This window comes from Trichomonas vaginalis, chromosome V, assembly GCF_026262505.1.
Source record: "Trichomonas vaginalis G3 chromosome V, whole genome shotgun sequence".
NCBI lineage: Eukaryota > Parabasalia > Trichomonadida > Trichomonadidae > Trichomonas > Trichomonas vaginalis.
The window spans coordinates 26,896,067-26,921,785 of record NC_067207.1 but is presented as its reverse complement, the minus strand read 5'-3'; the positions used below and the strand labels follow the sequence as shown (position 1 = coordinate 26,921,785).

Genomic DNA, 25,719 nt, shown 5'->3' with positions numbered 1-25,719 from the left:
TCGGGGCAGATTATTAAATTTTAAGCTATACAATTTCCTAAGTAGAGCTTTATATTTTGAAAGAATAGAACGATTGGATATATTCTTATTAAGTATAAATGACATCGATTTTAAATTGCATATATGTCAACACTGTTTCTGACATTTTTGTAAATACAAAGTACTAGACTACTATGCATGAAGAAAACTTCAATTTCTCTCCACAATTAAGAGAAGTTTGGAGTTTTATTACTGAGAAAAATCCGCTTGAAGTTGTTCATGAGAATTTTTTTTCCTTGCGAAATAACGTATTTTTTGTGGACCTACCTTTCGGTAAAAATGTGTATCGAGAAAGGTAGTCTCACGTAAAATCTGATGGTAAAAATGTGTATCGAGTTTTGAGAAATTTATCGAAAATTACGACATCTAAAATTCAAAATTATGACCAATTAAATCAATATTTTTCATTTCTTATATGCATCGTGCTATTTTTTTAAAAAAATTAGTCATTTTTTGAGTTCACATTTGACTAGTTTTTTTTGAAAATTTTTGTTTGATGTCCAAGGGAGAAACTCACCAAGCCCATTATGACAAATTGATGGAGATTTTTACAGGATATAATGATGCCTCTGATGCTTTGTACCGGCTGAAAACAAATGACGAAGAAAAATTAAACGCAATTTACAACAAAATCAAACAAAACCTGATTGACTCTTATCGAATTCCGCCTGGTGAGATTATCAATAAAATATCTCAACTTTCAATTTATAACAACTGCTTCATGAAGTCATATTTAGCGGTTGTCAAACAAATTGTTGACGAATTCCATCTAAATCAGGTCAACAAAATCAACGACGTTTTTAATTACCTTTTCTACAAAGAATACAATATAGTCTTGAATGAAAATGGGAGAATTTTTTTTAACGAATTTGAAGATTCTCATTATTCATCTGATATTCACGAACAAAATACAATTCACAGATCTATTATGTATGATGACAAAATATCATTTATAAATTTTACAGAAAGAGAAGGATTTGATAAAAATCAAAAATTAAAAAGTGATTTATATCCATATTCAGATGAAGGTATTTCGTTACTTGAATTATGTTGTTATCATGGATCTGTTGATTGTTTTAAGATCTTAATAACGAAATTTCAATCAGAAATCACTCCAGATTGTCTTAGATATTCTTTTTTGAGCGGAAATCCAGACATTATGAATGAATGCTTGAAAGTACAAAAACCAGATTATGAATGCATGAAATATGCAATAATATCACACAATATCGATTTTGTCACATTTTTGATGAATGAACACAATATAAAAATTGATTTAGAATTGTGCTCTAAATACAATAATCTTCAATCATTTTTAGTTTACTTAGATCAAACAAATGATATCAACACATGTTTTGTTCATTCTCCTAATTTCCATCTTTCATCACTTTTAGAATATTTTATTTCAAATGGTGCAGATATCAATGCTAAAGACAAATATGGATGTACCCCTCTTCATTATACAGCCAGTAATAATTGGAAAGAAACTGCAGAAATTCTTATTTCAAATGGTGCAGATATCAATGCTGAAGGCAAATATGGATGTACCCCTCTTCATTATACAGCCAGTAATAATAGTAAAGAAACCGCAGAAATTCTTATTTCAAATGGTGCAGATATCAATGCTAAAACTGAAATCGGATTTACCCCTCTTCATCTAGCAGCCAGAGAAAATAGCAAAGAAACCGCAGAAATTCTTATTTCAAATGGTGCAGATATCAATGCTAAAGATAAAGATGGATTTACCCCTCTTCATTATGCAGCCAAAGAAAATAGCAAAGAAACTGCAGAAATTCTTATTTCAAATGGTGCAGATATCAATGCTGGAGGCAAATATGGATTTACCCCTCTTCATTATGCAGCCGATTATAATAAGAAAGAAATTGCAGAAATTCTTATTTCAAATGGTGCAGATATCAATGCTAAAAACAAAACTGGATTTACCCCTCTTCATCTAGCAGCCAGAGAAAATAGCAAAGAAACCGCAGAAATTCTTATTTCAAATGGTGCAGATATCAATGCTAAAACTGAAATCGGATTTACCCCCTCTTCATTATGCAGCCAGAGAAAATAGCAAAGAAACCGCAGAAATTCTTATTTCAAATGGTGCAGATATCAATGCTGGAGGCAAATATGGATTTACCCCTCTTCATTATGCAGCCGATTATAATAAGAAAGAAATTGCAGAAATTCTTATTTCAAATGGTGCAGATATCAATGCTAAAAACAAAACTGGATTTACCCCTCTTCATCTAGCAGCCAGAGAAAATAGCAAAGAAACCGCAGAAATTCTTATTTCAAATGGTGCAGATATCAATGCTAAAACTGAAATCGGATTTACCCCCTCTTCATTATGCAGCCAGAGAAAATAGCAAAGAAACCGCAGAAATTCTTATTTCAAATGGTGCAGATATCAATGCTGAAGACAAATATGGATGTACCCCTCTTCATTATGCAGCCAGTAATATATGGAAAGAAATTGCAGAAATTCTTATTTCAAATGGTGCAGATATCAATGCTAAAGATAAAGATGGATTTACCCCTCTTCATTATGCAGCCAGGAATAATAAGAAAGAAATTGCAGAAATTCTTGTTTCAAATGGTGCAGATATCAATGCTAAAGATAAAGATGGATTTACCCCTCTTCATTATGCAGCCGATTATAATAAGAAAGAAATTGCAGAAATTCTTATTTCAAATGGTGCAGATATCAATGCTAAAGATAAAGATGGATTTACCCCTCTTCATTATGCAGCCAGTAATATATGGAAAGAAATTGCAGAAATTCTTATTTCAAATGGTGCAGATATCAATGCTAAAGATAAAGATGGATGTACCCCTCTTCATTATGCAGCCAGGAATAATAAGAAAGAAACTGCAGAAATTCTTATTTCAAATGGTGCAGATATCAATGCTAAAGATAAAGATGGATTTACCCCTCTTCATTATGCAGCCGATTATAATAAGAAAGAAATTGCAGAAATTCTTATTTCAAATGGTGCAGATATCAATGCTAAAGATAAAGATGGATTTACCCCTCTTCATTATGCAGCCGATTATAATAAGAAAGAAATTGCAGAAATTCTTATTTCAAATGGTGCAGATATCAATGCTAAAACTGAAATCGGATTTACCCCCTCTTCATCTAGCAGCCAGAGAAAATAGCAAAGAAACCGCAGAAATTCTTATTTCAAATGGTGCAGATATCAATGCTGAAGACAAATATGGATTTACCCCTCTTCATTATGCAGCCGATTATAATAAGAAAGAAATTGCAGAAATTCTTATTTCAAATGGTGCAGATATCAATGCTAAAGATAAAGATGGATTTACCCCTCTTCATTATGCATCCAGTAATAATTGGAAAGAAATCCTTAATTCAAACAAGACAAGACTGTCAAGTTGAATTTCGTAAAGGCAAAGGTTCAAGAGCGAGTCGCCTTATTTTTCATTTATTTATTTATAATAATAAAGACTTATATTTCCAGACTATACTTGTAATCATTGAGAAACATATTTCACACACTTTGTATGATAATTGAATTAATTCAGAAATACTGTCTCAAAATTTTTGAACCATCGACACAATAAATTGAATGACCGCTAGGTTTCATTCAATTAAAAATGGTGCTAAATAATGGGTTATGCAATGTATTGCAAAATATTTTTGATAACTTGTAAAAATAGTGTAATCTTCAGAATACACGATAATATATTATTTGGATACTACATATAGCTACAAATATTATTGCCACTCAAAAAATCACGATATCAATTTTTCTCGAAATCTCGCCTTGAAATGTATATTAATTTTATTAAATATAAGCATTATATTATATGCTAACTGACTTTTTGCAATCGTCCCTATTAAACAAGTATATATATTCCTCCAAAGTTCTTTCAATTTCATTGAATGGGAAGATTAAAAAAAACTATTTCCCATATGAGAGAGCAAAAATCATATGAGTAATCGAAAAATAAGCACAATAAACAATTTGCTTGTTTTCTGGTGAACAAAGAGCCAGAACATCACAACTGTAACATATTGTAGTGTAATTCTCTGTGGGCTAGGAATCCCATATAACCACTTTCTCTATTGAAATTTATTATCATTGGAGATGACGACATTAATTCCGACTAAAAAAAATTTTTTATGAAATGGAAAATAGAATTTTATCATTTTCATGAGTGAATTCCCTTATGACATACTTATGGATTCTACCAAAGAGATTAATGATATTTTTTATAGATTCTATAGGCTTCAAATATCAAATGTAAGCGAGATCGACGTATTTTTCAAAGAAATCGATGATAAATATTATTTTCCTTCCTTCTTTCAATCCATTTCAAACGCAGCAAATGGTAACAATCGATATATTAAGTCCTATTTGACTTTAATTCAAAAAATTTACGAAAATAATTCTTATCTGCACGAAGAACATGTTTCATCTAATGATGCATACCTTCTAGAGAATCATTTTAATATTTAAGTAAACAAGCAATCTAAATCCAAAATCAGTGACTTATTAAAATCAATCATTTATGATGATGCGAAATTTCTTGCTTCTCTCTCAGTAAAACACATATTATCTCGTGAGATCATCAACTCTAATGGCTTTCCGTGTGTAAGAAATCAGTTAAATCTGCTTGAAACGTGTTGTTATTACGGCTCAATTTAATGTTTCAAATATTTGAGAAATCAATTCAAAATACCAATCACAAGAAATTGCTTTGAGCTTTCATTTATATGAGGAAACTCCGACATTATTAAAGAATGTTTGGAATTTCAAAAACTAGATTCTAATTGCATGGTATATGAAATTTTGTCTCACAATAACGATCGAGTTAGATTTTTAATGAATGAACATAATATTCCAATCGATGTCGATCAATGCTTCAAATATGATAATATCCAAGCATTATTTATGCATTATGAACAAACACAAGATATCAAAGAATTCATTGTTAAAACAAGTTATTATCTCTCTTGTGTTTGGGAACCAATTTTTTCTGCATTGTCTGATATTTTTGATGAAAAATACCGAGGACTTCTTAACAGTGCCAAAATAATTGCAGCTTATGAGCGTGATGGATTTTATGATGGAGATGTCAACATCGATGATTATTATGGAAAAACTATTCTTCATTATGTTGCAGAATATTTTCAACAAGTATATGATTTAATACTTGAAAATGAACCAGATCTCGTCTTCGTGCAAGACAAAGAAGGAAAGACGGCTCTTCATTATGCAGTAATTAGTGGTAATATAGATCTCGTAAATGAACTAATCTCTAATGAAAGTGCTAATATATGTGATAAAGAAGGGAGGTTGCCACTTCATTATGCTGCAATAAGTGGTGATGTAAAAATGGCATTAGAAGTCATAGATAAAACAATCAATATAAGGAAAAGGGATAATAATAGGAAGATTCCTCTTCATTATGCTGTAGATGATAGAGAAATGTTCGAAGCCCTAGTTTATGATTATAATACAAGGACCCAGTATTACGAACTAGAAGATGCTTTGGAATGTAAAGCTTCTGCCGATTCATGCATACAGCACTTCATTTGTGATTGGGAGAATGGATTGTGGGAACATGGAGATGACTAATTCCAGAGATTGTAAGCACAAAACTGTAAAATTATACTATCTATTATAATTTTTCGTAGTTTTTAAATAATATCACTATTTTGGTTTCATTTCCATCAATAGATCAAATAGTATTTGAAGTATCAATCATCATCAAAAACTGAAAAGAATATTTCTTTTCGCAGGAAAATAAAATAATGAATTCATTATGTCCAAACATCTAAGAAGAGTCATTCAACATCGACATCCCTGTTCTAAATCCTTATTTTACTATCAGGCCTTGTAACTGGGAAGTTATTATGTCAATTAGGACTTCATTTTTCAGCTCAAACTAAATTGAAAAAAAAAACTTTTTATGATCTGAATAGCATATATTTTGATGACTAATCAAGATTCAATTACCATCAGTGCATGATGGCATTGCCACAATTGGAATGGCAGTATCCAGCCGGAAGATAGTAAAAGGGTATTGCAATTCAAGAATTTTATTGATAAAGTTCTGTTGTGGGCGCAACCCGATCATTATATTCACTAGAATAAGCTCCAATCATTTCCAATTTTAAAAAATAAAAAACAGAATAAAAAAAAATCATTTGAAATCGGGTCGTTATCGATTTTGTAATTTAATCGTTATCGTTATCGATTTTGTAATTTAATCGTTATCGTCTTTTTCTAAACGTGCATTTTCTTCATATTGGGATAATGAACATAACTTGTTCTGAGCTTCCAATGCACAAATCGTTTTTATTCTAAATGGATTCATTCCTACAAGTTTGGCAGAAATCAGTGAATATCATCATATATTGAATTCTTCAATTTGGCAATTTATTTAAAATCGTTCTCAAGAATTCTTATCTTCATGTAGTCAAATAAAACGGAAATGCGAAAACAAACTTTTATTCGATATTACAAAAAAAAAATTATATTGATCGCTAAGATTTAAATACGTATAGTTTAAGTATATGTGGTATCATTATGTGCATATTCTGATATATATACTTGAATGATATCACAAAAATAACAGAAATACAAATCTTGAATTAAATTATATCATAGAATACAATTTTAATAAACGAAAAATCAAACCCTCTCGCAATACAGCCATTTTAAGAGTAGTTCTTTCAAGATCTTCGAAGATTTGGAAGATCTTGGAAGAACTGCCCTCTAAATGGCTGTAGCTTCGGTATTGTTACTATCAAGTAGAAAGTTACGGTAATTACTGCCATTTTAAGAGTAGTTCTTTCAAGATCTTCCAAATCTTCGAAGATCTTGAAAAAACTGCTCTCTAAATGGCAGTAGTTTCGATGTTAACATGATAATATGAGTGAAATTTTCTTATTTGAAGTCGGTTAAAGAGCAGTTCTTTCAAGTTCCTTCAAATCAGGAAGGGTCTTGACAGAACTGTCCTCTTATTGATTGGAATACCGGTATTTTACGTTGGTAAATGCTTGATTTGAATTGGGGGCTGAGTGTTGGAGAAAAAAAAACATGAAAAAAATAAAAAGTGCCAAAATAAAAGAATTCAATCTACATATATATAGTATTTCTAGGCCTGTCCAAACTTTTAAAAAAGCTTACCACGTGGAAGGAAGAGACCAAAAAAATCGTGCCTCGGCGGCTTCGCCGCCTCGGCACTAAAAACAGCATATCATATTTAATATGTCCTTTTTTCTTTTTCTCTTTTCCTCTTTCTCTCTCCTTCTTTTCTTTCTTCTCACTTTCTTTTTGGAGCTGCTTTACTTTGAAATCTCTCATCAATTGATGAGAGAAATAATAGTAAAGTAGCTTCAATGTAAATACGTACATTGATTGGGTTATGGTTAGCGGTAATGTCTGTATGTAGTTCGATTGGAGCTGCCTCACTCTGAGATCTCTCATCAAATGAAGAGAGTTCTCAGAGTGAGGCAGCTCCAATGTATATGTGCGTATTGATTGGGTTGCTGTAAGAAGCAGTGCTTGTGTGTAGTTCGATTGGAACTGCTTTACTCTGAGATCTGTCATCAATCGATGAGAGTTCTCAGAGTAAAACTGTTCCAATGTGTAATCTTGTGCTAGCTTGTCTGTTCGATTGGAACTGCTTTACTCTGAGTTCTCTCATCAATTGATGAGAGAAATAAGAGCAAAGTAGCTCCAATGTATATATGTGTATTGATTCGGTTTGGTTAGCTGGACTGTCTGTGAGTAGTTCGATTGGAACTGCCTCATTCTGAGATCTCTCATCAATAGATGAGAGAAATAAGAGTAAGGCAGTTCCAATGTATATAATCGTATTGATTTGGTTGCTTTAAGTTGGAGTGTTTGTGCGTAGTTCGGTTAGAACTGCTTTGCTCTGAGAACTCTCATCGATTGATGAGAGTTCTCAGAGCAAAGCAGCTCCAATGTGTAAATTTGTATTAGTTCGGGTGAAAGAAGTTGTAGTGCTGGTGCGTAGTTTGACTATCAAGAAGCTCGCGATTCAAAACTCATCAAATGAAAAGTTTATAGTGGGCTTCTTGATAATATGTTAAAGGTGATGTTCTTGTTCGAGTTGTAACAAGAAGGAATACATGAGTACGTAAGCTCGGCATTCGCCGAGCGAATTAAAGATAACGGACGAATTTAATTTATTTTATTTCAAAATTTAAAATTTTAATATTTAATTATATAAATTAAAATAAACATTTTTACAAATTTTTATAAAAAAATATGTGACATATCGTTTTACCACAATTCAAAATAATTAATGTTGATAAATGTATTTAATATGTAATATTAAACATATTTTGCGCGAGAAGTGAGTTGTGGTAACTTTCGTGGATATCCATCGTTCATTTTATGGTAAAAATTCTCAATTTGTGGGAAAAGTTCTCAATTTTGTGGTAATTTTTATGTACCACAACTCAATTTGTGGTCACTTCATCTTACCACGTGGTAAGTTTTTATAAAACTCTTTATTTACCATTGATTTCTGATTTAATATCAATATCTTGAATAATCAAGCATATCTATCGCTTTAAATTTTATTCTCTAATTCCAAAAAAAATTCAAAAATCAAAAAATGAAAAAAATATTTAGAATTTTTTCCGTCAAAAATAAAAAATGTTCCCACTGAGTGGTTTCCATGGAAAGTTACCACTGGGCCACAGGGATTGGCCTAAGTATTTCTTAATAGAATGTGAAATAAAGTAAAATTAACTATATTCAAAATGGAAAAAAATCCAAAAAAATTTTGAAAAAAAGAATTTCATGATAAAAAGCATAAATTTTGCATCAGAAAATTAAATTCAGGTATTTTTTTGAAATAGAAAGAGTCCTAAAATTAGTTAAAAATCATTTTTTATTCAAAAGAAACGCTATTTTTAAGGAATTGAAAAGAATTTTATTTAATAATATTTTATTTATAGAATTTGCATATATCATATGCATAGACATATTGAATTGTAAACATGAGAACACTAATTACATTAACTTGTCGTTCAAATTATTGCATCGAGAAAAAGTGCTATAAATTTACTCAATTAGTTTACAACGTAAATATTTGGCATCAACTTTACGTTTGTAAACTAATTTGGTAAACTCGTAGTTCAAATTATTGCATCGAGAAAAAAGTGCTATAAATTTACTCAATTAGTTTACAAACGTAAATATTTGGCATCAACTTTACGTTTGTAAACTAATTTGGTAAACTCGTAGTTCAAATTATTGCATCGAGAAAAAAGTGCTATAAATTTACTCAATTAGTTTACAAACGTAAATATTTGGCATCAACTTTACGTTTGTAAACTAATTTGGTAAACTCGTAGTTCAAATTATTGCATCGAGAAAAAAAGTGCTATAAATTTACTCAATTAGTTTACAAACGTAAATATTTGGCATCAACTTTACGTTTGTAAACTAATTTGGTAAACTCGTAGTTCAAATTATTGCATCGAGAAAAAAAGTGCTATAAATTTACTCAATTAGTTTACAAACGTAAATATTTGGCATAAACTTTACGTTTGTAAACCAATTTGATTAAATTTAGTAAATTTTAGTTCGAATGCAAGTTTTCTCGGTAAATCATTTTTTAGACCTCAAATGAGATGTATGATCATATGAGTCACATATGATTTAATCCGAATATGTGTGAGAATTGAGTTTAAAACGAAGTTTATTTTTTGGACTATATTTCGCCATTTTAAAATGTGTAATAATGATATAATTCGCATGAAATTGAAAAATATTGACTGGATGTGTAATGGTTTTATAATTGCAATGTTGATTTGATCGAATTTAAATGAATATATAACGCGATGAAATTTCGAATTGCTCAAATGTCTGTAATTCATATATGGTGCACATATTAATATTACATTTCGTTGATATTTACCACATAAACCTTTAAATATTAAGTCATTTTAAAGTTATATGCGATTTAGTTCCAAAATGCACGTTTAGAAAAAGACGATAACAATTAAATTACAAAATCGATAACGATAACGATTAAATTACAAAATCGATAACGATAACGATTAAATTACAAAATCGATAACGACCCTTTGAAATCTAATTGAATACTATTTAGGCTTTTTAAAAATTGACAATTTTTAAAAATTACCGTCTAGAACATCTTATGAAGACGTTTATCCTTTAAAATTTTCATTAGAAATTTTTTTTGCAATTGTATTTTTTTTTGAATTCTCACAAAATTGAAAAAAGCAATTGAAATTTAACGATTCAATTTGAAATTTTCCGCTCACCAAAAAATAAGTTATATTTCATATATAGCGACTTGTTGATTATATTTAAGATCATCTCAAAATTCATCGTCATTCAATCTTTTTTCAGTTCATTTTGCTATGGACCGCCGCGCCCATCCTGGTGTTAAAAATGAAAAATACTCATCCTTTTATAAAGTTCGCTTCGGAGATATCAAGATCAAATGGGAAGGAGAAATTAGAGATTCTTTTTCACTCATTAATTTTGTTAATGAACATATAGACGAATGGAAGAAAGATGACCGTCCATCAATCTGGATTAAACTTCATGGCAAAGACCTTGATCACATTAATGTTTTGTTAAACGCAGGATTCAAAATTCATAGAACTAAACCAAACAATGTACTCGTTCTTAACAAATGGATTCGCGAGTATTCGAATACTCTTCCATTACCACCATTCGCTTACTTAGGAGTTGGCGCCATGTGCATTAATAAGGAAGGAAAGATTTTGGCCGTGCGCGAAAATTACAAGACAGGTCCATCAATCTGGAAATTACCAGGTGGACTTTATGACCCATCCAAAGATCACAAGCTTTCTGATACAGCTGTTCGCGAATGTTTTGAAGAAACAAGTATCAAAGCCGAACCAGAATATTTAGTCAATTCACGCTTCATTCACAAAGGTGGAACATTCAGCGCCCCTGATTTATATACAGTATTCAGACTTCGTCCTTTAACCGAAGAAATTAAATTTGATCCAGTAGAAATCTACGAAGCAGCTTGGGTAAATCCACAAGTATTGATAGATGCTGGCTATAACCAGATTGTCTGGGCTGTTCAATCACAAATGAAGAATCAAGAAGGATTGGTAGAAATTCCAACCAGATTCAGAAATTCCGACCATATTGTTTATACAAGAAAACCAGAGGATAGTAATTAAACTACTAAATTTTTAAAATTTATAATTTTATTATTTCTCCTTTTAAGCGTTTTATATTTAATTGCCTTTTTCTCAAAACGTTTAGGTCAAACTCCACCAAACTTCGCAAAGTACATTGCATTTGTTTCATCATATTCTCTGCCAAGTTTAGGCTCCAAAGGATCAAGGGGGAAAATACTAAAGTACCTTAAAGCAAACTGAAATATAATGATCATGGTCTTGAAATCAAATTTTGATTTTATAATTTTTGGATTTTCACCAATGTTTATGCGTAACTTATATTGAACTTTCAATGCACATTCTATTTTTCACTAAATTTTGTATTCTATATGTTTACGTTTAGATTTTTTTTCTTCCTAAATTTTTTTGTACTCCTTTTTTTCATGTCTGTAATTGACGAAGAACTTTTACGGAAATATTATAGTGACAAATTCCCACTTGAGGACATCAAACAATGGATAAGTTACGGTGGAAACGAACCACTCGAAAATCGCGAGTGTGGTTTCTTCTTTGATGACGAGAAATTCATGAGATGGCAAACAGTAGACGTTCTCAGAAGATTAGCTTTAGCAAATCCACCTCAACGTATGGAAATCGGACCTGTTTACACACATCCAATCGCAATTCGTCAACAACAGTCACCTGGAGAATTCCGTCCAAAGTCAAAAGAATTAATATTCGATCTTGATGCTGATGATTTCAAAGACATTAAATGCTGTTGCGGCGATTCCGAAATTTGCGAAAAATGCTGGCCTTATATGCACTGCGCTATCGACTGTCTTACAACAATTCTTCGCACAAACTTCGGCTTCAAGAAGATTTTCCCTGTTTTTTCAGGTCGTCGTGGTATTCACATTTGGGTTTGTGATAAGAAGGCAAGAGAACTTTCTGCTGCTGTTCGTGACAAGATAGTTCATTACTTGAACCTCAAAGAAATTACAGAAATGGATAATTTCCTTCTAAACGCAAGTCCTTTACTTAAACAAATGCTCCCATCATGCGAAAAGTACTTCTGCAAGATTTATCGTACACAAAACATCTTCAAGAATCAAAAAACATCAGAAAGAGCATACAAACTTCTCGGATCAGAAACAATTAAACAAATTAATAAAATTATCGATTCTACACATGGAACAGACGAAGAAAGATGGGAATCAGTCAAAACAATGGCATTCAAGGGCAAGACTTTTGCAGAATCTGATCAATATAAGAGACTTATTGTATTTTATTCTTTCCCACGTTTGGATGAAAACGTTACAAAAGGTATGAACCACCTTCTTAAGAGTCCATTTTCTGTCCATCCAAAATCAGGTTTTATCTCTGTTCCAATTCCTCCAGAAAAATACGAATTACTTCCGCAAACATGGGTTCCTTCCTTCGAGAAACTCATGAAAAATGAACCAGAAGCAGTTCAAGTGTTTGAGGAATCCAAGAGATTGTTGAAAGAACATGCTTCTAAGCCTGATGAATAAGATAAAGATATTAATTAATAAATTTTATTTAGATTTGTAGCATAAATGAATATTTTTTGTTAATCAATGCACATTTTAATGATAAATTCATCTAAATATCAAACATTGATATAAATTCCTTCGATTACTTTTTAGATTTCTTCATACAAACATTTGATAGACTTCTTATCTCGAAATATTTTATTATGAAAGAATATGAATCATGATTTACATGAAACATGCAAATAATATGATATTACAATATTTTTTTTTCATACACAAGTTAATAATTATCAAGCATATCCCATTTACCTATGACAATAATAGCTGTTTATTCATTGATAAACTTATATGACCAATTCGTCATGAGATCTACCTGATCTAATTAGATTTAGCTGATAATAATCAAGGCCCATAGTTTATTAGTATGATATAGAATCATTCACATTCAAAATTCATAATAATCGCTCTAAATTTCAAAATAATTTTAAAATTTTCAAGATTTAAAAGATTTAATTCGATGAGGATATATTAGAAAGAATATTTTTGAATAAATATGAAGAATATAACATAAATATTTACAAAGAAAGTTATAAATTATGTTGAGAACCAAAATCCGGTAACGATGTGTCCTATGACAGATCTGTGGAGTAAAGGTTTAACGAGAAATACAGAGAAAGCGAGGAAAACGACTGTGACGTAAATCTTTGTTGGAAGAATTGCCCAAGAGACGAAAACGAGGAAAGAAGCCTGGAACAGTGAAGCAGACTTCCTCGGATCCTGCCACATGAACCATTCGTTGAAGAATTTGAGGACTTTGTACGTTCCTTCGACAGGATGTCCTTTCCATTGAGCATCAGCGTCCACGTAGTCATCATCATCGGTACGGTCCTTCTTTATGTTGATCCAGGCTGAAATAATTTGGATTCCGATGATTACTAATGCTGTCAACGGGAAAAATGGTATAAACTTGAGTAAAAACGATACTAATGAGACAATGAATAATATCCGAAGCTTAATATGTATATCGAAGTTAGTTTGGTTGAACTTTTCTCCGATCTTTTGTACTGGTGACAAAAGTTCAATTACTGGCTCTGCTCTTGGGTCATCTGCTTCTTCTGCCTTGACGATCTTTTGTGGTGCATTGACTTCGAGCTTTGCTGAATTGTCAACTTCAGATAAATCACATTCAATCGAAGCAAAAGGAGTTTCATCCAAATTCTGTGCGGTAGCTAGATCGTATGTAGCTTTTCTGTAAGCTTCTTCGTCTGCTCTTATTGCTTCACAAAGCTTTCTAAGAGAATTAAAACATTGATAAAGAGCCTTAACAGTTGGGAACTTAAAATTAGCAGCAGCACTACTTGTATCAGATATTGAAATCATTAAATCGTTTCTATTGCCGCTCAAACAACGCAAATTACTGAATTGAGCTTGAATCAACTGTGGATGAGGAATTGTATTCTTTGGTAGGAAGACAATGCGTCTTGTTGTAAGATAGAGAACACCCTTGACTGTGTTTGTTGTTTCTCCTTCTTGAAAAGCGAACGAAACTTCGGCAAATGAAGTAATTACTGCTTCTTTGCGAATATGACCGCCAAAAACTAAAACAGCTTGGCGAATTCCATCATACTCAGGACCAGCCCACTTCTGCCAAACTGATTCAGGGAGATCATATGCTGTAGACTTCGTCATTTTGTCACTTTTTTATGATCTAAATAAAAAAATTTTGTAGATTCATCATTATTTTCTATGGTAATATATGGTATTTTAACTGTATATGCATTGATATGAATATAATATAGTGATAGATACTTGTCTTGATTGTAAAATTGCTTCAAAATAGATTCATTTTGAGCAAATATTGTCATTATTATTTAAATGTTTGATTTAATCTTTGCTATTGCAAATTTAACTAATAAATTGGCCATATAAGACCATTATATAACACGAATTTACACTAATTCACTATAAATTTAAATTGAACGGTGTGCGTTTTGAACTATAAACCAGTTTCTACTAAATATATATTTTAATACAATAGTGTAATTGTATATCCTAATCATATAGTTTATATATTGAGTTTGAATTTTATCAAATTTTAAATATTATCAATTATCTAAGAGAATCAATATTACTTATTAATGTATTTTAATAATCAAGTGTTTAAAGGTATCAAATCTAGAAATTAAAAAAATTATTTTGAGATTATTAAAGAAAAACGAGTTTGGTATCATGTAATAAGAAAATACAATTTATTTAGAAGATGATAAAAGCATTGATAATGCTTGAAGATTCTTCCTCTGTGAATTTTGATTATTAATTGCAGATTGAGGCTGAGGAGGTGGTGGAGGAGGTGGATTCTGTGGTGGAATTGGAGCCATTGGTGGTGGTGGTGGTTTGTAACCAGGTGGTGGCTGATTAGGAACTGGAGCTGGCGGAGGAGGCATATAACCAGGCGGAGGTTGTCCGTACGGCTGACCAGGAGGTGGAGGAGGTGCTTGTCCGTATGGTGGTGGGTAGGTTGGGGGCGCTCCGTAATGATTTTGAGGTGGAGGAGGGTTCTGTTGTCCGTAAGCGGGCGGAGGAGGCTGCTGGCCGTACGGAGGTTGCGGATATCCAGGGTACTGTGGGTATCCGTACGGTGGTGGCTGGTAGTAAGGTACATTCGGTGGATATTGAGGAGGATATTGTTGATATTGTCCGTATTGAGGTTGTTGTTGAGATGGAGGTTGATTATAACGATTGTTATGATCATTCCTTCTTCCATTTCCTCTGTTATCACGGTCATGATTACGTTTAAAATTATCACGCGAATCAGAACGTTTGTTATTAAAATGTATGGGCTCTGGCTCTTCCTGCTCGAGTCCATCATCTTCTCCTGGCTTCAATTCGACTTTGCAAGGCTCTCCACCTAAGATAATCGGATCCTTGCATTCGATTGCCTTTACAGGAGATCTTAAATCATAGTATTTAACCACATATATCTTATCGCTTTCCTTACGAATTTGCAGAATATCTCCGAAGGCCGAGAAAACGCTTCGGACCTCATCTTCACTTACATCTGCAGAAGAAGGTTGTAGTTGTATGCTCACTGTTGCACACAGAGGATCTTTACGCTGTCTTTTAGCCTTATACGCATAATTCATTCTTACTAACCTATTGTTTAACGTTTCTTTTCTATCTTGTTCAACTGCTGCAATTGCTGATCTAAGATCATAGTAAGTCACAAAATAATTACCTTTCTCACGCTTTTCATATATGTTTTGTACATCACCAAATTTCTCAACAAATTTTTGAAACACATTTTGATCAATTTTGAATGGAATACTGAAAAAGAATACAGTATGCACAGGTACAATATTATTTTCCTGAAACTGTTGGCCACCCCTCATATAGTATTGGGCCTTCTTCTCAGAAGGAGGAACCTGAAGAGGAAATGTGGCTTTAGTTGAAGATTGAGGAGTAGATACAGCGGGAAGAGGTTCATTATATGGCTCGTCCTGTTGATCTTCAACTTGAGGATGGCCTGTCTCAGGTTCATCTTGTGAACTTGAGTCACTCATGGCTAAAAATTGTCACGTTTTATTTCGATTTCGTATTTTTTTTTGAGAAAGGGACAGACTAGCACATTGTCACTTTTTAATTTAGCAAATGAACGCTGATGGAGTGGAGTTTTTGGGTAAATCTGATTTGCTTATAAATGAAATAAAATCAAACGAAACCATATTGGCATTATATTATGCAAAAATAAATGATCTTACTTAGTACTTTTAAAGTTAATTTCAGAAAAAATTTGACACAATGGTATCCGGCACATACAAGTGGTGTACAACCAAAATATAAGTTGGTTTAAACATATATTGCTATATCTCATGATCTTACTTAGTACTTTTAAAGTTAATTTCAGAAAAAATTTGACACAATGGTATCCGGCACATACAAGTGGTGTACAACCAAAATTTCATATCCCTAGTTTTACATTTATGTTTAGTTTTATTTCACCTAATTTTCAAAGATCATAATTGAATTAGATGGCCAAGCTATTCAAAACACGACCAAGCTTATCAAAATAAGACCAATATATTCAAAATTCTTTATTCTTTCAAATCATTTCATTTTAATGCAGATTCAAGATCACGAACTCACATATATCGAGTTGCTTAAGTATCGAGTGCAACAAGAAATCCAAGCAGATTGTAGTTATTCATATAAAACTAGGAAAGAAAGAAATCAAATCCAATTTAATTGTAAGTGGCCGAATTGTCCATGTCGCTTCCTTGTTGATACACTTCCCGATGACAAGTACCACATACGAAAATGTATTAACACCCACAATCATTCTGCCCCTTTTCCAAACAAATCACAACAAATTACATCATATTTTTATAGATCTTATTTAACAAGATATTTTGAATCAAATCAAGACCGTGTTTACGCACAATTAAGGTGTTTCAAAGATCTTAATATCCCATTTGATAGTGGGATCATTCCGGAAATGTTTCAACAATCTACAGATGCTTTAAAAAAGTTTTCTAAACGCCTTCATGCAATCAATACCCGTTTCTCAGCGGATGATGTTACATCTCTTGCAATTTTTGTCGACATGGTTAAGAGTCATTCTCCGGATGATCTCATCGAGTTTATTCACGAGCCAGATCGTATGATTTTCTATTACGCCCCATTCGAAGCAAATGCTTTTTCACATCAAATACAAACTTATCACATTGATTCCACTTATAAGCTCTTGCGCTCTCGCATACCATTTTATGCCGTCACTGGCAAATTCGCGGAATCAATTGTTTTTCCGTTTTTGTATTTTTTCGTTTGGCCCGACACAAGTGAAAATATACAAGTTTGTCTCACAGCATATTTTGGCTCCATCAATCGCGAACCATCTTATTTTTCAATGGACTGCGCACCTCAAATCACAAATGCTGTTGAAACAGCCATCCCCTTATGCCAGATCATTTGGTGTGGCGTTCATGTGTTGCGCGCTGTCATGAGAAAGGCTGAAAAGTTTCAAGATCGTTCCAACTTCGAAACTTTCTATAACTTAATGAAGTTATTGGTCTTTGGTTCTGAAGAGGAAGAAATTGATCCTGATGAAGTTTACAACAATTTAGAAGAAATTTTAAATGAGGAACCTGCTGCCCGTGAATACTTTGACCGACAGTGGCGCCATCATCTTGACATGTGGATGCTTCGCTATAGAAATGAAGGAGATGGAACAAACAACATCTCGGAATCACATTTCAAGGTTTTGAAGCACCAGTACTTCCCAGAAAGGCGAAATCTTCGACTCGATGAACTTGTCATCGAGTTATATTCCAGTGTTGTTCCTTCATTCCTGATTAAGTTGCAAATTAAAGGTCTGGATTCAGAGAGAAGTGTTAAAGTTATCAAAAAAGTCACAAGAGATTTCGAAGAAATGACACAATTTAAAAAAGTCGAATGCATCAGTATGCTTGAAGCTGTTCAGAAAGGTCTGAAAAATGATACACTTGATCCCAACATTGTTTACTCAACATTAAAAATATTATTGCAAAGAAAACATTTGATTTAATAAACATTTAATTTATTATAATTAATTTTTTATTACAGTATAGTAAAAAATGCTATAAATAAATTATTATATTTTATTAAAATGTGACTTTTAATAGTAAGTGAATAGAATAAATCAGGAATTGGGAAAGAAATAAGGTTAATTAAAAATAATGAAAATTACAAGTTTAAGGTTAATGAAAAGTGACAATGGGTGAGTTTGTCCCCCACTCTTTTTTTTTGCCACCAGTCCCTTCATCTTTATAAAAGAAGCGTGCTAACATATATTAATTTTCTGCCTAATGTATACTATTTTCGTAAGAACGTCCGAAATTAAACAAGAGATCTGCCTACTGGTTCCAACAGATCGTTAGACCTCACTTCACTCATTTCACTTTTTTGGTGAAGAGGTGGAAATAGCATTATAATTGAATATATTCAATACTTCTGACTGTAATAAACAGAAATTCATCAAAAGTGACAGCTCTCAATTTTTTGACATTTGTAAATTCTAAATTGAATGAGAAAAATGAAATAATACTAAGCATAATACAATATTCTAGATTTAATTATAATTAGGAAAAAGTTAGTTTTGAGAGTACTTTTCATAGGCATATAGAATGAAATCTTCTGAAAAATAATATCACATAAACTCATATTATTTTCTAATATATAACTATTTTATATAAAAATCAAATTCAATGATCTTAAAAGCGAAGGATAAACCTCAAAATTTACGAATATAATGAGTGGGAATATAATGCTTATCTATCATAAAACCATATGAAATATCAATTTTTGCTTTACGCCTAATTTTTGACGACAATTAGCAAAAAATGTTAAATGTTAACACTCAGTCCATTTGAATATGAAAAATAAAATTGACTTTGATTAAATGTTTTTATTTATCATGCAATTCTTCTTGCGACCAAAGATTTGAATAAAAGTTCAAAAAATAAGATAGCTTAAAAAATAATATACGGTAGTGTTTACTAATAGATGAATAGTATATAAATTCTATTAAAATGGATTTGATCCAAAAAAATATATAAAATTTGATCATAAATAAAATCGTTTTAAATTACTTCTTCATTTAAATTATAACAATTATTTTTGGTTTTATATTTTTTTGGATCAAATCCATTTTAATAGAATTTATATACTATTCATCTATTAGTAAACACTACCGTATATTATTTTTTAAGCTATCTTATTTTTTGAACTTTTATTCAAATCTTTGGTCGCAAGAAGAATTGCATGATAAATAAAAACATTTAATCAAAGTCAATTTTATTTTTCATATTCAAATGGACTGAGTGTTAACATTTAACATTTTTTGCTAATTGTCGTCAAAAATTAGGCGTAAAGCAAAAATTGATATTTCATATGGTTTTATGATAGATAAGCATTATATTCCCACTCATTATATTCGTAAATTTTGAGGTTTATCCTTCGCTTTTAAGATCATTGAATTTGATTTTTATATAAAATAGTTATATATTAGAAAATAATATGAGTTTATGTGATATTATTTTTCAGAAGATTTTGTGTTCTTCTTCAAAATTTTATTTTTTTATTAAAAAGAATCTTTACAAAATATACATTTACTTTAATTAATATTTAAAAACGTGCTCTATCAAAAGTTCCAAAAATTCAATATTTTAGCTTTTCTGATGTGTCGCTTTTGATGAATTTCTGTTTACAACATGACTTCTATTTCTTTTATAATTACTGTTAATAGAAAACATATTAATCATAAACGATAAATATAACAAAATAAATTGTATCCGGTCCTTTAAAATCTATTGTTTAATAGAGCGAAATATAAATATAAGGATGTAATTGATAGATGGAAAAAATATAATGATATATTTTCATTTATGAGCCTACTATTTCGATTTCATGAATCGGAAATACATATATATATATGGGAATTTATATAAATATGCAGAATTTACACATATGAAAAATAAAATTAATCGAATTTTTGTAGGAGAAAGGGACAGACTAGCCCATTGTCACTTTTTAATTTAGCAAATGAACGCTGATGGAGTGGAGTTTTTGGGTAAATCTGATTTGCTTATAAATGAAATAAAATCAAACGAAACCATATTGGCATTATATTATGCAAAAATAAATGATCTTACTTAGTACTTTTAAAGTTAATTTCAGAAAAAATTTGACACAATGGTATCCGGCACATACAAGTGGTGTACAACCAAAATATAAGTTGGTTTAAACATATATTGCTATATCTCATGATCTTACTTAGTACTTTTAAAGTTAATTTCAGAAAAAATTTGACACAATGGTATCCGGCACATACAAGTGGTGTACAACCAAAATATAAGTTGGTTTAAACATATATTGCTATATCTCATGATCTTACTTAGTACTTTTAAAGTTAATTTCAGAAAAAATTTGACACAATGGTATCCGGCACATACAAGTGGTGTACAACCAAAATATAAGTTGGTTTAAACATATATTGCTATATCTCATGATCTTACTTAGTACTTTTAAAGTTAATTTCAGAAAAAATTTGACACAATGGTATCCGGCACATACAAGTGGTGTACAACCAAAATATAAGTTAGTTTAAACATATATTGCTATATCTCATGATCTTACTTAGTACTTTTAAAGTTAATTTCAGAAAAAATTTGACACAATGGTATCCGGCACATACAAGTGGTGTACAACCAAAATATAAGTTGGTTTAAACATATATTGCTATATCTCATGATCTTACTTAGTACTTTTAAAGTTAATTTCAGAAAAAATTTGACACAATGGTATCCGGCACATACAAGTGGTGTACAACCAAAATATAAGTTAGTTTAAACATATATTGCTATATCTCATGATCTTACTTTTTTTAAAGTTAATTTCAGAAAAAATTTGACACAATGGTATCCGGCACATACAAGTGGTGTACAACCAAAATATAAGTTGGTTTAAACATATATTGCTATATCTCATGATCTTACTTAGTACTTTTAAAGTTAATTTCAGAAAAAATTTGACACAATGGTATCCGGCACATACAAGTGGTGTACAACCAAAATATAAGTTGGTTTAAACATATATTGCTATATCTCATGATCTTACTTAGTACTTTTAAAGTTAATTTCAGAAAAAATTTGACACAATGGTATCCGGCACATACAAGTGGTGTACAACCAAATCTTCGACTCGATGAACTTGTCATCGAGTTATATTCCAGTGTTGTTCCTTCATTCCTGATTAAGTTGCAAATTAAAGGTCTGGATTCAGAGAGAAGTGTTAAAGTTATCAAAAAAGTCACAAGAGATTTCGAAGAAATGACACAATTTAAAAAAGTCGAATGCATCAGTATGCTTGAAGCTGTTCAGAAAGGTCTGAAAAATGATACACTTGATCCCAACATTGTTTACTCAGCATTAAAAATATTATTGCAAAGAAAATATTTGATTTAATAAACATTTAATTTATTATAATTAATTTTTTATTACAGTATAGTAAAAAATGCTATAAATAGATTATTATATTTTATTAAAATGTGACTTTTAATAGTAAGTGAATAAAATGAGTGGGGGACAAACTCGCCCGTTGTCACTTTTTCATTAACCTTAAACTTGTAATTTTCATTATTTTTAATTAACCTTATTTCTTTCCCAATTCCTGATTTATTTTATTCACTTACTATTAAAAGTCACATTTTAATAAAATATAATAATTTATTTATAGCATTTTTTACTATACTGTAATAAAAAATTAATTATAATAAATTAAATGTTTATTAAATCAAATGTTTTCTTTGCAATAATATTTTTAATGTTGAGTAAACAATGTTGGGATCAAGTGTATCATTTTTCAGACCTTTCTGAACAGCTTCAAGCATACTGATGCATTCGACTTTTTTAAATTGTGTCATTTCTTCGAAATCTCTTGTGACTTTTTTGATAACTTTAACACTTCTCTCTGAATCCAAGTTAGTATACAAGTCTTGGGTATGGTGGCACTGCGTTCCACCTTACCCAATACTTGTGAATTTGACACTTTACAAAACCGTTAACGTATATTTTACAACATGAACGCAAAAACTAATTTAACCTTAAATATTTACAAAGCCGCCAACCACTTCACTAACGAACTCACTAATGTAAAAAATAAACGTTCTCACTATCGTTCTCACTAACGACTTCACTAATGTTCTCATAAATTTTCCTCAATATCTTCATCATCAGTGTTAACCCTATTGTAGTCATACTTGAAGCCATAAACTTTCTCTAACTTCTTAACGTACAATTTACATAACTTACCTTCGTCATCGTATGGTTTAATGATATAACTATTTCTATCTTTATACACAGTCAATGAAAAGTCAACTGGTCTCGGATGTATTTGAAAGAACATGTTATGCTCAGGAAGGAAGAATAAATGTTTAAATGTATGTTTGTTATACTGTGGAATTCGAATGAGTTGCTTTTGTTCTGTCATTTACATCCAAATAAAAAATTTCAGTAAACTTAAAAATAAAATAAAAAATTAATGATATCACCACCCGCACACGTATGAAAACATAGCACAAAAATAAATTTAGGTAGAAGGTTAGATCTAACCCGATATCTAACCTCTTTTCTAACCTGTTGAATTCATTGCTTTATAACTCACTGTCGTCTGCTTTATCCAACTCTTCTAACTTCTTCCTAAGTTCAGCAATGTTGTCCTCATGAAGTTTAATCTTTCTCAAAATACCTTCTCTATCTAATGGTTGCTTTATCTTTCTAAACTGAACTCTACCATCCTTCATAGTATGAATGTAAAAACCTTCTGGAATAGTTCCTGATTTAATGTATTCTACCAAAAACTTTTGTTTCATTGCTTCAGTGACTTTAGTCGTCATTTCAATCAAATAAAAATTTTAATATTAAATAAAAATAACGTTATTTTTTCAGTAAGGAAACGCAGGAGTTTTACGATTTATTTGAGGAGTAGGTTCTGGTTTAAATGTTGGAGTCGGTTTAGGAGTTGACTTTTGAACAGGAGTTTGTACTTCCATAGGTTCAGGAGTTATTGAAGGTTTTGCTTGTGAAGGCGTTGGTTTTGGCGAAGGTGTTGGAGTTTGTTTAACTTCAGCTATTTCAGTATTATTTATAACATTTGCTTTATTTCTTTTCAACATCATTACTGCTCCTGCTGTAGCTAGCAAACCTAGTGGGAGACCATATTTTATATAAGGACTTGACCAAATGCTATTTTTGACAGGAGCTGGTGGAACACCTAACCTTGGTGAGACTGCTCTTTGCCATTGTGCAGCTCGTAAGAAATATTCAATAGGTGCTCCATAATCGTTTGGTAAAGTTTGTTTCATAGATGGTGAAGGTTCGCGAGAGCTTGATGAAGAACTCATTTATAAGCTTTAAAAATAAATGTTCATCCTTTATTCCTCACTGTCGTCCGTGGCTAAGTTATAGTCATCTAATCTTATTATTGGGATTCCATTAGCACGCACCTGAATGGCAAAGCAACAATCCCTCATAAATCCAATAAGTGGCTTTGGTACATTTTCAGTTGCTAGTTCAATAGGTCCTTTAACAGACAATTTGTATGTTATTGGAGCAGTAGATGTTTGACCTTGCTGGAAGCAAAAGTCCACTTCTGTTGGAAAACCACATAAGAAATGTGTGTTGTCATAGCTATCCCATTTATGTTCCACACTACCATCATCCACCAATGACCTCATAACATCTTCATTAAATCCTATCATATCATTGTTTGTATTGCAAGCGTTCGCAACCATTTCATAAAATACAGGTCCATATGATTTTTCAGGTTCTGCAGGCATATTTCCATAAGCTCCCATGGAAAGCTGAAGATATTTAAACTTAGGGTTCTCAAAATTAACATAATAGTTGTCTTTCTTTCTAAATAGTGCCCAAATACTTTTAACATTAATAGGCGTATAAGCTGCTGTAAATGTTGCACTTGAACTATCTGTATTCTTTGAGAATGAACCGTCCATAGGAATCCAATCCATAACTTTAACAGGAAAACATAAAGCCTCGTTTGTATAATGTTCTACAAGTTCTGTATAAATGTTAGGGTCTAAAGAGAATGACTTTGGATGAATGAAACATTCATTAAAATCCATCTTTGTTCGAAATAGTTGCTGGGTTACAGTTGTAATAGTAACTGTTCCACTAGCTTCTATTGCCTTCGTTATCATAGTGAATGGTTCATTCCATGGAACAAATTTATTTGTCGGTGGATTTGAATCTGAAGCAAATGCAACTTTAAGAGTTGGATTGAAAGCAATGATATCATTTACAGATATAGATGTGCATTGTAAGGCGTCGCTACTGAACTTTACTTTAAGCTGAATGTTTCCTGCAAAAGCTGGAATAAATCGAATAGCTTCTAATGGAAGGAATCTTCTAACAGGAATTCTTAAACGAAGCTTAAAATCAAATGATTTTCCTGCTGTAATTGGACCACTAACAATTTGTCCTGTTCTGCATGTTCCCGAATGACTCCATACATCTTCATGTCGAGTCTTTGAGAAAACATCTACTTTCTTTATTTGTTCGGTAGTTTGTGAGTTTGAAGTTATATATGCTTCTTCTCTTGCGTTGTCTTGAGAATATACGATACGACCATTTGCAAGGATTTGATATCCAGCAACTGCATAGAAAGCGTCATCGAAACCAATCCAAAATCCTGGTGGGTTTGTTTTATTGGAACCTGAACCAATTTCTTTATCTGCAATAAATTGACCTTCCATTTTATACGTAATGAATGTATTGTAAAGGTCCAACATATTTTCACCAGGAGGTGAGAGATTGAATGTTACCCATGTGTTATCTTTAGCAGTTCCAGGTTGTGATGGAATCTTTGCGTCAGAATATTTTCTATTAGTGTCACCAATTTGAACTGCATTGTCTATGATATCGAAATATGAGCGAATCTGATGAATATGCTCTGCTGGAGTAAATTCGTTTAGCTGTTCGTTCTGCATGTATTTACTTCAGATAAAAATATCTATTTACTTCATTATTCTCACTCTTCTTCTTGGTATTCGTGGTGGAAGTTGTTTCTTGACATTTTCAATGAACTGTACATTCTCTTTTGTCTCAACTTCTTTCACTGGCGGGTCAGGGTTCTTTGACTCGGTTTGTTTTTCAATGAAATTCACGAACTTTGCAATAAGCTCTTGGTTCGTTATTGAAAGTACATCTGGCTTCTTTTCTTCTTGTTCTATTGACTTTTCAGTTTGAACAGAAGGTTTTATATGGGCTTCGTGGACTTCACCCTTGCCATGCACCTTAATGTTGTCGCTCTCTGCATTCGCTAATGGTACCTTTCTTTTTCTTACGTATATTTTACCATCTTTACTCTGACTTACGTAATAGAAAGGATGTTGTATTCCTCTTGCGTCATTTAATATAATAGACTCTCGCTCTGATTTTGACAAGCTCATTTTACATCGGTTAAAGT

At 31.6% G+C, this 25,719-nt stretch overlaps 13 protein-coding genes across 13 annotated transcripts, besides 8 other annotated features; 6 read left to right on the top strand and 7 right to left on the bottom strand.

The window, feature by feature from the left end:
- Nucleotides 1-535: 535 nt before the first annotated feature.
- TVAGG3_0409980 (spectrin binding) lies at nucleotides 536-2,113 on the top strand (the record flags this gene model as incomplete). Its single annotated transcript, XM_001301366.2, has 1 exon — nucleotides 536-2,113. One exon carries the CDS (start codon nucleotides 536-538, stop codon nucleotides 2,111-2,113), a length of 1,578 nt encoding a protein of 525 aa, XP_001301367.2.
- A 227-nt stretch (nucleotides 2,114-2,340) lies between these two features.
- TVAGG3_0409970 (spectrin binding) lies at nucleotides 2,341-3,204 on the top strand (the record flags this gene model as incomplete). The annotated part of the gene is made up of 1 exon (XM_001301367.1): nucleotides 2,341-3,204. One exon carries the CDS (start codon nucleotides 2,341-2,343, stop codon nucleotides 3,202-3,204), a length of 864 nt encoding a protein of 287 aa, XP_001301368.1.
- An 817-nt stretch (nucleotides 3,205-4,021) lies between these two features.
- Nucleotides 4,022-4,101: a mobile genetic element.
- A 794-nt stretch (nucleotides 4,102-4,895) lies between these two features.
- Nucleotides 4,896-5,651, top strand: TVAGG3_0409950 (protein ubiquitination; the record flags this gene model as incomplete). Its single annotated transcript, XM_001301368.1, has 1 exon — nucleotides 4,896-5,651. The coding sequence occupies one exon, from the start codon at nucleotides 4,896-4,898 to the stop codon at nucleotides 5,649-5,651; it is 756 nt and encodes a 251-aa protein (XP_001301369.1).
- A 580-nt stretch (nucleotides 5,652-6,231) lies between these two features.
- Nucleotides 6,232-10,146: a mobile genetic element.
- A 241-nt stretch (nucleotides 10,147-10,387) lies between these two features.
- Nucleotides 10,388-11,540, top strand: TVAGG3_0409930 (8-hydroxy-dADP phosphatase protein; the record flags this gene model as incomplete). The annotated part of the gene is made up of 1 exon (XM_001301369.2): nucleotides 10,448-11,248. The coding sequence occupies one exon, from the start codon at nucleotides 10,448-10,450 to the stop codon at nucleotides 11,246-11,248; it is 801 nt and encodes a 266-aa protein (XP_001301370.1).
- A 91-nt stretch (nucleotides 11,541-11,631) lies between these two features.
- On the top strand, nucleotides 11,632-12,720 carry TVAGG3_0409920 (DNA primase, eukaryotic-type, small subunit family protein; the record flags this gene model as incomplete). The annotated part of the gene is made up of 1 exon (XM_001301370.1): nucleotides 11,632-12,720. The coding sequence occupies one exon, from the start codon at nucleotides 11,632-11,634 to the stop codon at nucleotides 12,718-12,720; it is 1,089 nt and encodes a 362-aa protein (XP_001301371.1).
- Nucleotides 12,721-13,272: 552 nt separating this feature from the next.
- On the bottom strand, nucleotides 13,273-14,391 carry TVAGG3_0409910 (uncharacterized protein; the record flags this gene model as incomplete). Its single annotated transcript, XM_001301371.2, has 1 exon — nucleotides 13,297-14,391. One exon carries the CDS (start codon nucleotides 14,389-14,391, stop codon nucleotides 13,297-13,299), a length of 1,095 nt encoding a protein of 364 aa, XP_001301372.1.
- A 560-nt stretch (nucleotides 14,392-14,951) lies between these two features.
- On the bottom strand, nucleotides 14,952-15,845 carry TVAGG3_0409890 (RNA binding; the record flags this gene model as incomplete). The annotated part of the gene is made up of 1 exon (XM_001301372.1): nucleotides 14,952-15,845. One exon carries the CDS (start codon nucleotides 15,843-15,845, stop codon nucleotides 14,952-14,954), a length of 894 nt encoding a protein of 297 aa, XP_001301373.1.
- Nucleotides 15,846-15,937: 92 nt separating this feature from the next.
- On the bottom strand, nucleotides 15,938-16,262 carry TVAGG3_0409900 (RNA binding; the record flags this gene model as incomplete). Its single annotated transcript, XM_001288756.1, has 1 exon — nucleotides 15,938-16,262. A coding segment is annotated over one exon (325 nt), but the record flags the coding sequence as incomplete, so codon positions are not given.
- A 44-nt stretch (nucleotides 16,263-16,306) lies between these two features.
- Nucleotides 16,307-18,473: a mobile genetic element.
- TVAGG3_0409880 (MULE transposase domain-containing protein) lies at nucleotides 17,606-18,262 on the top strand (the record flags this gene model as incomplete). The annotated part of the gene is made up of 1 exon (XM_001288881.2): nucleotides 17,606-18,262. One exon carries the CDS (start codon nucleotides 17,606-17,608, stop codon nucleotides 18,260-18,262), a length of 657 nt encoding a protein of 218 aa, XP_001288882.2.
- Nucleotides 18,474-18,694: 221 nt separating the features above from the next.
- Nucleotides 18,695-18,731: a mobile genetic element.
- A 1,178-nt stretch (nucleotides 18,732-19,909) lies between these two features.
- Nucleotides 19,910-19,947: a mobile genetic element.
- Nucleotides 19,948-20,233: 286 nt separating this feature from the next.
- Nucleotides 20,234-21,809: a mobile genetic element.
- Nucleotides 21,810-22,212: a mobile genetic element.
- Nucleotides 22,213-25,719: part of a mobile genetic element that runs on past the window's edge.
- On the bottom strand, nucleotides 22,886-23,128 carry TVAGG3_0409820 (uncharacterized protein; the record flags this gene model as incomplete). The annotated part of the gene is made up of 1 exon (XM_051233046.1): nucleotides 22,886-23,128. The coding sequence occupies one exon, from the start codon at nucleotides 23,126-23,128 to the stop codon at nucleotides 22,886-22,888; it is 243 nt and encodes an 80-aa protein (XP_051102776.1).
- TVAGG3_0409810 (uncharacterized protein) lies at nucleotides 23,177-23,635 on the bottom strand (the record flags this gene model as incomplete). Its single annotated transcript, XM_051233045.1, has 1 exon — nucleotides 23,177-23,635. The coding sequence occupies one exon, from the start codon at nucleotides 23,633-23,635 to the stop codon at nucleotides 23,177-23,179; it is 459 nt and encodes a 152-aa protein (XP_051102775.1).
- TVAGG3_0409800 (uncharacterized protein) lies at nucleotides 23,666-24,376 on the bottom strand (the record flags this gene model as incomplete). The annotated part of the gene is made up of 1 exon (XM_051233044.1): nucleotides 23,666-24,376. The coding sequence occupies one exon, from the start codon at nucleotides 24,374-24,376 to the stop codon at nucleotides 23,666-23,668; it is 711 nt and encodes a 236-aa protein (XP_051102774.1).
- On the bottom strand, nucleotides 25,268-25,702 carry TVAGG3_0409790 (uncharacterized protein; the record flags this gene model as incomplete). The annotated part of the gene is made up of 1 exon (XM_051233043.1): nucleotides 25,268-25,702. One exon carries the CDS (start codon nucleotides 25,700-25,702, stop codon nucleotides 25,268-25,270), a length of 435 nt encoding a protein of 144 aa, XP_051102773.1.